Source organism: Haliotis rubra, unplaced genomic scaffold (assembly GCF_003918875.1).
Source record: "Haliotis rubra isolate DU_JTF1 unplaced genomic scaffold, ASM391887v1 Scf164, whole genome shotgun sequence".
Lineage (NCBI taxonomy): Eukaryota > Metazoa > Mollusca > Gastropoda > Lepetellida > Haliotidae > Haliotis > Haliotis rubra.
Genome location: NW_025765603.1, coordinates 1412243 through 1420710, shown reverse-complemented (window position 1 = coordinate 1420710; position 8468 = coordinate 1412243). Strand labels below are relative to the sequence as shown.

The 8468-nt window shown below is 39.9% G+C and overlaps 1 protein-coding gene across 1 annotated transcript; it reads right to left on the bottom strand.

The window, feature by feature from the left end:
- Nucleotides 1-5564: 5564 nt before the first annotated feature.
- On the bottom strand, nt 5565-8253 carry LOC124271839. Its single transcript, XM_046706990.1, has 4 exons — nt 8113-8253; nt 6691-6986; nt 6177-6247; nt 5565-5902 (listed from the first exon to the last, which is right to left on the bottom strand). Exons 2-4 carry the CDS (start codon nt 6983-6985, stop codon nt 5855-5857), a joined length of 414 nt encoding a protein of 137 aa, XP_046562946.1. The 5' UTR covers nt 6986; nt 8113-8253; the 3' UTR covers nt 5565-5854.
- Between the last annotated feature and the right edge of the window lie 215 nt (nt 8254-8468).

Genomic DNA, 8468 nt, shown 5'->3' with positions numbered 1-8468 from the left:
TTTTAGCAATATTCCAGCAACATCACGGCGGGGGACACCAGAAATGGGCTTCACACATTGTGTCCATGTGGGGATTCGAACCCGGGTCTTCGGCGTGACGAGCCAACGCTTTAACCATTAGGCTACCCCACCACCACCCTCAGCTATAAGGTGTGACGATAACAGATGAGTGTTTCTGAGCAGGAGACAGGCGCTTTGGTGTGAGCGAGTTTAGTTTTCCATCGCTTTTAGTAATATTCCGGCATCACGACGGGAGGCACCAGAAATGGGCTTAACTCACTGTACCCATGTTGGGAATCGAACCCAGGTCGTCGGCGGGACGAGCGAAGGATTTAACCACTAGGCTACCTAAACGTCACTGACGCTGTGAAACCCAACGTGTTGGAAGAATGTCATGCCCAGGCCATTCCCTTGAATGTTCTCCTCAAAATTCTCACGAGGGACGCGTACTGTATATGCTCTGTGATATGTAGTAATAGGTGAGGTGAGGTGAGGTGAAATTGGGTTTAACGTCCTGCTTGAGAATATTTCACTCATATGACGACGTGCATGCGTGTGTATGTGTATGTGCGGCTGCTTGTACTAGCCCAGACTTAAGCAGGTTTTATAGTGCTAGCCCACTGAGATACCATGCCGCAGTGAAGCATGAATACCCCACTCAGGCACATTATACTGACTCCGAGCCGACCAGTCCTTGTACCCATTAATGCCGAGCGCCAGACAGGGACCAACAAGTACCATATTATAACGTCTTTTGGTATGACGCCGTCAGGGATCGAACCGGCGACCTTCCACTTATCCTTTAATTACTTCGTTAGCTACTAATCAACATGTGATTCCATACATTCTTTAACCTTAATTAAGATGTGAATTCAGAAGTGCCTCGTTAACTAATTAAGCCGTAATTGATCAATTAATTGTTGATCTATGTGTTTATTGTATTGTTCTTATACATTTCAAGTGAAGGAAGCAGCCATAGCAAATCTACAGGAGTCTGAACGCTCCATTGCTGAAAAGGTGACCGACGAGGTTGTAGGCCACCCGTAACCAGGAGGAGGTATTTGCAGCCTGGCGTTTCTACAAGGACGGAAAGCTGAGCCCTAGCTGTGGAACTTCTCCGCTTGTTTCCAGCTGACTAGACCAGTGGAATGAGGTGAGGTGAGGTGAAATTGGGTTTTACGTCGTGCTTGAGAATATTTCGCTCATATGACGACGACGTGCTTGCGTGTGTATGTGTATGTGCGGCTGCTTGTACTAGCCCAGACTTAAGCAGGTTTTATAGTGCTAGCCCACTGAGATACCATGCCGCAGTGAAGCATGAATACCCCACTCAGACACATTATACTGACTCTGAGCCGACCCGTCCTTGTTGTACCCGTTAATGCCGAGCGCCATGCAGGGACCAACAAGTACCATATTTTAACGTCTTTTAGTATGACGCGGTCGGGGATCGAACCCGCGACCTTCCGCTCTCCGGTCGGACGCTCTAACCACTACACCACGGAGGCGGTCACCAGTGGAATGAACTGTTTCTGACTTGATGTAACTGACTTACATGGGTGTCATGTCATGTAGTAGTACGTAAATGGTACAAAAGTGCATGTACATGAAGAAAGAACCTACATGTATATGTCTTATTTGTTGATGTGTAATAAACATCAAGTGTTGTCTGATATAACTTCTTTTGTCATTTTTACACCTTGATATCAAATAATACAACATGGGAAAATATTATGAGTATAGGAATAATAATAATGTATGGCCATTTTGACTGTTTCTATGACCATTTTGACTTTTGGTATGGCCATTTTGACTGTTTCTATAACCATTTTGACTTTTGGTATGGCCATTTTGACTGTTTCTATAACCATTTTGACTTTTGTTATGGCCATTTTGACTGTTTCTATAACCATTTTGACCTTTGGTATGGTCATTTTGACTGTTTCTATAACCATTTTGACCTTTGGTATGGCCATTTTGACTGTTTCTATAACCATTTTGACTTTTGGTATGGCCATTTTGACTGTTTCTATAACCATTTTGACTTTTGGTATGGCCATTTTGACTGTTTCTATAACCATTTTGACTTTTGGTATGGCCATTTTGACTGTTTCTATAACCATTTTGACCTTTGGTATGGCCATTTTGACTGTTTCTATAACCATTTTGACCTTTGGTATGGCCATTTTGACTGTTTCTATAACCATTTTGACTTTTGGTATGGCCATTTTGACTGTTTCTATAACCATTTTGACCTTTGGTATGGCCATTTTGACTGTTTCTATAACCATTTTGACCTTTGGTATGGCCATTTTGACTGTTTCTATAACCATTTTGACCTTTGGTATGGCCATTTTGACTGTTTCTATAACCTTATTAACCTTTGGTATGGCCATTTTGACTGTTTCTATAACCATTTTGACCTTTGGTATGGCCATTTTGACTGTTTCTATAACCTTATTAAGCTTTGGTATGGCCATTTTGACTGTTTCTATAACCATTTTGACCTTTGGTATGGCCATTTTGACTGTTTCTATAACCTTATTAACCTTTGGTATGGCCATTTTGACTGTTTCTATAACCATTTTGACCTTTGGTATGGCCATTTTGACTGTTTCTATAACCTTATTAACCTTTGGTATGGCCATTTTGACTGTTTCTATAACCATTTTGACCTTTGGTATGGCCATTTTGACTGTTTCTATAACCTTATTAACCTTTGGTATGGCCATTTTGACTGTTTCTATAACCATTTTGACCTTTGGTATGGCCATTTTGACTGTTTCTATAACCTTATTAAGCTTTGGTATGGCCATTTTGACTGTTTCTATAACCATTTTGACCTTTGGTATGGCCATTTTGACTGTTTCTATAACCTTATTAACCTTTGGTATGGCCATTTTGACTGTTTCTATAACCTTATTAACCTTTGGTATGGCCATTTCGACTGTTTCTATAACCTTATTAACCTTTGGTATGGCCATTTTGACTGTTTCTATAACCATTTTGACCTTTGGTATGGCCATTTTGACTGTTTCTATAACCTTATTAACCTTTGGTATGGCCATTTTGACTGTTTCTATAACCATTTTGACCTTTGGTATGGCCATTTTGACTGTTTCTATAACCTTATTAACCTTTGGTATGGCCATTTTGACTGTTTCTATAACCATTTTGACCTTTGGTATGGCCATTTTGACTGTTTCTATAACCTTATTAACCTTTGGTATGGCCATTTTGACTGTTTCTATAACCATTTTGACCTTTGGTATGGCCATTTTGACTGTTTCTATAACCTTATTAACCTTTGGTATGGCCATTTTGACTGTTTCTATAACCATTTTGACCTTTGGTATGGCCATTTTGACTGTTTCTATAACCTTATTAACCTTTGGTATGGCCATTTTGACTGTTTCTATAACCTTATTAACCTTTGGTATGGCCATTTTGACTGTTTCTATAACCTTATTAACCTTTGGTATGGCCATTTTGACTAGGGTTTTGTGGACATTTTGACTTGGATGTTTTATGGACATTTTGACTTGGATGTTTTATGGACATTTTGACGTGTGGCCTTTGTTTCCATAGATCTGACACTTCTATCTATAGCGTTATCCATGTTAGATGCGGAGAAGCCGTAGCTGTGTAATGCCCAGTTGTCATTATCAGACTGTAAGGCGTCAGAGATCTGCCCCTTCGCTCAGAGTCTGACCATTGTCTGCACCATCCCCGATAGTCTGTCTCCTAGCCCCTGAACCACATTGGTCCGACTTTTATTTTATTTTCCATACTGCCAAGCCCTATCTGCTGTGCTAAAGCCCTAAATAAAACAAGTCTAGATTTCCCCAGGTTCTGAATCTCTGGTCTCACTGGGACTCCTTTTCAATTTAAATACGCTTGTTTGTTACCATCAAAATTACATATATACTAAGCAGCAAAAGAAACGTCAGTTTTGAATTTTCCTTCGCAGAAACGGATAACTGTAAACTCATTGAATGTTTTGATTGTATATTTTTGACACCACTTCAACTTTACCTGAGCAACGACATTCCTTCCCCAACTCAGAATGGAACCCAGGAAATGGTCTCAAAAATGCAACCTGATCTAGGAGATGGCACGGTGTTCTCCACGTTTGTCATGCAACTCATGTTGCACGTGCTGTTCACAAGGACCAGCCCTATAAAATGCACCCCCAAACCTGGTTGAAACATTCACATTACAACGTCAGCAGGATGCCCCTTCTCACGACAGCTCAGAGGAACCAGGCGCTGGGAAGACGTGAAGCTGGCCACACTGCACAAGCCGTTGCCAATCACTTCCAGGTCAACGTTCGGACCATCTACATGCAGCAGCAACGTTTCCGGGCCACCAACACCAAAAATGATCGCCCCCCGCCCACCTTGGTCCAGGGAGAGGAGGCGGCATCACAGCAGTGCGCTACATCGACCAAGCTCTCAGACCCCACGTCATACCACATTTCGCACGTCACCGGAACAACATTTTCCATCACGATAACGCCGGGACCCATACCGCCAAGGCTACACGGGACTTCCTACAGCAGAACGGTGTCAACATTATGCAGTGGCCAGCCCTTAGTCCTGATTTAAACCCAGTTGAACATCTTCGGGATGAAATTCAGAGGAGACTGAATTACGTCATACCAAGGCCGATTTATTGCGCCAGGCCTTTCTCTGAGTGTGGTTCGAGGTGCCAATGGCCTTCATCAATCGATTGGTGCACTCCATGCATAGACGCTGTGCTGCAGTTATTGCCGCTCGTGGTGGTTACACTAGATACTGAAGTCAAGAGTCTGAATGGACTGCAAACGTTCACGTAATGTCTTGGAATTGTGCTGAGTTATTCATTGATGTGTCAAGATATTGTACACAAAAAATGTTTTTGATCCGCTTATTATGTCCATTTCTGTAATGATTTGATTACAGTGTCTGTCTAATTTTGAATTCGTACTGACGTGTTTCTACTGCTGAGTATATTTGGAGACAAAGCGTCAGTCTACATCCCCGACGGAGCAAGTGGAAAGTTAGCCATGAAGGTGCGACTCGTTGATATGTATGGCAGTAAACACAGGGTTCGAATCACTGTTTGGACAGAAAACATTAGATTTATAACGTAGATTTTCGAAAATTCTGTCGCTACACTCATTATATAATGAGCGTAGCGGTAGACTTGTCTAAAATCTTTATTTCTTCACCGATTTCGTTCAAATTTGAAATATATGTTACTTATAACATAAAGAAATAATAAATGATTGCAAAAGTTTTTTTATTTTTAAACAGTATTGTCCAAACAGTTATTCGAACTCCTGTGGCAGTGAATATCACAAAGAAAACGGGAAGAAGTTCATGGTTACGATTTCGCAGCTATCTCCCTCAATATACACTTCGTGAGAGTAATTTCCTTTACCTGGCTATATTTATTGCGAACAGTTCAGCTGTAAATGTGGTAGGGAACTGGCCCAGGTATATATCAGGATATCAACCTGAAGGTAAAATACCCTGGCTGATGGATGATAAATCCGAAGAAAATCCAGAACAACACACGACTCATCAGAAACTAATTTGCGTTTATTTACAAATATACGAATGAATATAAATACGTACAAGTTTGCTCGATTGTCAGTAACCATTTATTATGCCATTATCATCTTTAAAAGGCATTTTTAAACCCTTGTATATGTGCAGTGGAGAAGTTATGACACCGACATGGACAAATCAGTTTTTAACCATTCAAAACCAAAAATAACAATTCTCTGTAGCCCAATCTATGGGTTATACTATTTCATTTTCCTGAGTAAAAAAAATCAAGATTTGCCGAACCAAGTTTTTGAGACTATTTATGAAATTGTTTTTCTTGGTATACAGAATGACAGCCGCCGGACCACCTGAAAATATAACACGGATATAAAATCTCTGTAGAGAGAGGCATGGGCATGCTATATATACACACACTGAAGACATGCTCTTTAATGCTCCAATACAACCTTACTACCACAATGCAACACTTTAAACTAACCATGGGGAAAGCGAATCTACTTCCGGTGGCAAGACACCGAGGCGGGCAAAAGTTGGCGGTAGAAGGACCAAAAGAGCAGTAATATTATATACGCCCTCCTGAAAAAGTGTACAATATATTCCATACAGTTTATGTACACTTACCGATACAATTCGTAACTGAAGAGATTTCTTCCAAGATTTTGTCGTGGCAGTTGTGACATGGGCCGCCATTGCTGTAATAAGATGAGGAAGAAACTAGCATCAGTACTTCCCTGTTGGATCGCTAACACCGTAACTAACATCAGTACTTCCCTGTTGGATCGCTAACACCGTAACTAACATCAGTACTTCCCTGTTGGATCGCTGACACCGTAACTAGCATCAGTACTTCCCTGTTGGATCGCTAACACCGTATTTGGGGTATGTGGCGGATTCAAAAATAGATGGATGTTTTATTACGTCCTCGAAATGAATTTTCACAAAACTAAAATTGTACAAGCAATGTAGAAAATACATAAAATGGTGTTCAAAACCAGGATCCTCTTGACAATAATATCCTATCACATTACTTTCTTGGTTATTATCTCCACGTAGGATACAATATGTCGGAAATAATTCATTATACATGGCACTGTCTGTTTGTGTTGTTTACTATTCATATATTACGAGAACTCACCTTTATATTCTATTGGAGTAAGTTTGTTCTCTGAAATATTCACGTTCGTTTCAGAGTCCCTCTCGTCTTCTGCCCATTGTGCCGAGTGAACGTTATCTTCCCAAGTTTGCTGAGAGTAATCTCTCCTTGGATCCCACCGAGGCTTATTTTTCCCATGATCCGTCCTTTTCGCCTGTTTTGGTTGTTTTTTGCCATGTTTTAACCTGTTAATGATGAGGGCGGCTGTTCTAGCCCCGTCCGTGAATATACGAAGTTTGGGGTAGATGATGTCAACCATTGTCAATATGTCCGTCATGCTGAAATTAAAGATAATGTACAAATTGATAACATATTAATGTCAACGTTGTTGGGTTGAGTTGTTGAGTTGGGCACTAATACATTACGAACGTTTTGATATATATTCCCTGTTCAATTTATTACTCATTTGACATCATAAATTCGATTTTATTGCATAGTAAATAAATTATTGAAATCGAAGAATATATGCAGTTATTGATATGACAATTTCGATTTTTAGACATCGATAAATGACTTAATACGAAGAGCCTAATTTCTAAAATGAATATTACGTTCTGGAGATCTCCAGATCTTAATTATCTGTCATCAATAAGTTAAACACATACACTAATACAGGTATGTATAACATTGAATGAGTGATAGAAATTACAGTATTGCTATCGTTTTATTGACATACAAACTTAATTTATGTAAATTGAGTAATCGAGAAAAAACCCTGGGAAATGATTTGTAAAACGGCGTCAGATATTTACGAGCCAATATTTGTAAGAGTTGGCATATAGTTTTTGTTAATATTTTGAGAAATGTGTATAATATTTCTTGTTACTAGAAAATGTATGGAAATGTGAAAAACAAAGCGTAGATCGATTTGTCTTCTTGAAACCGCATGTGGCTGTGCATAACCCCACGTAAAGTCATATAGTTATGTATGCTAACGTTCTATGTCATAACCCATAGCCAGTTATTGTCAAATATGCGTTTTTACGAGCACGTGCAATGACTTGTGATTGTCATTGCTAACCCTTGAATTTGAATACACAGTCACTTTTTTGTTACGAAACGGAATCCAAGGATTAGCATAATATCTAGCCTGCTTGTCAGCTGATGTGACGTCATAATAGTGTGACGTCTTATTATTGTGACGCCAAGATACTGTTTTTGGTCAACAAACAAATACTGCTCTGGAATGTGGTTTCAAACACTGTGTTATTTGGAATGAATAACAAAGGAGTCGTGAAGGACATTTTTGTTTCTAGCCTGATTATTAGCAGCTAGTGTATTCAAACAAGTGTATTGTATCACTTGTTTTAGATATCGACATGCCTTCATTCTTCATTCTTGAAAGATAATGAACACCCACCTCATCGAAATATGTCTACATTCTAACACTAACACACTTCTTACCTTGTTTAGCGGATGGATAGGATTTATCGATATCGTTCCAGTAATTTCAGAATGAGGCCGTGAGCTCTCCGCGGATCAACGTGTGTCTACTTGAAGGACCTCTACCAAGGCTAACCAGTTTCACGGCAACCAACTCCCACAATGCCCAGTTTGTGTACTGTGACGTCATATGTCTTATGACGTCATTTTAACTGTGACGTGGCGATACCAATATTCGGAGGAATGGCTAATGTTTTACTTGGAACCCCAGAGCACATGGGGACGTTAGAACAATGATCAACACAAAACCACGGATTAATGTCCCTTTAACTACAAGGAATGGTAACGAAATAGCCATCGTTTCAAAGCATTTTGCG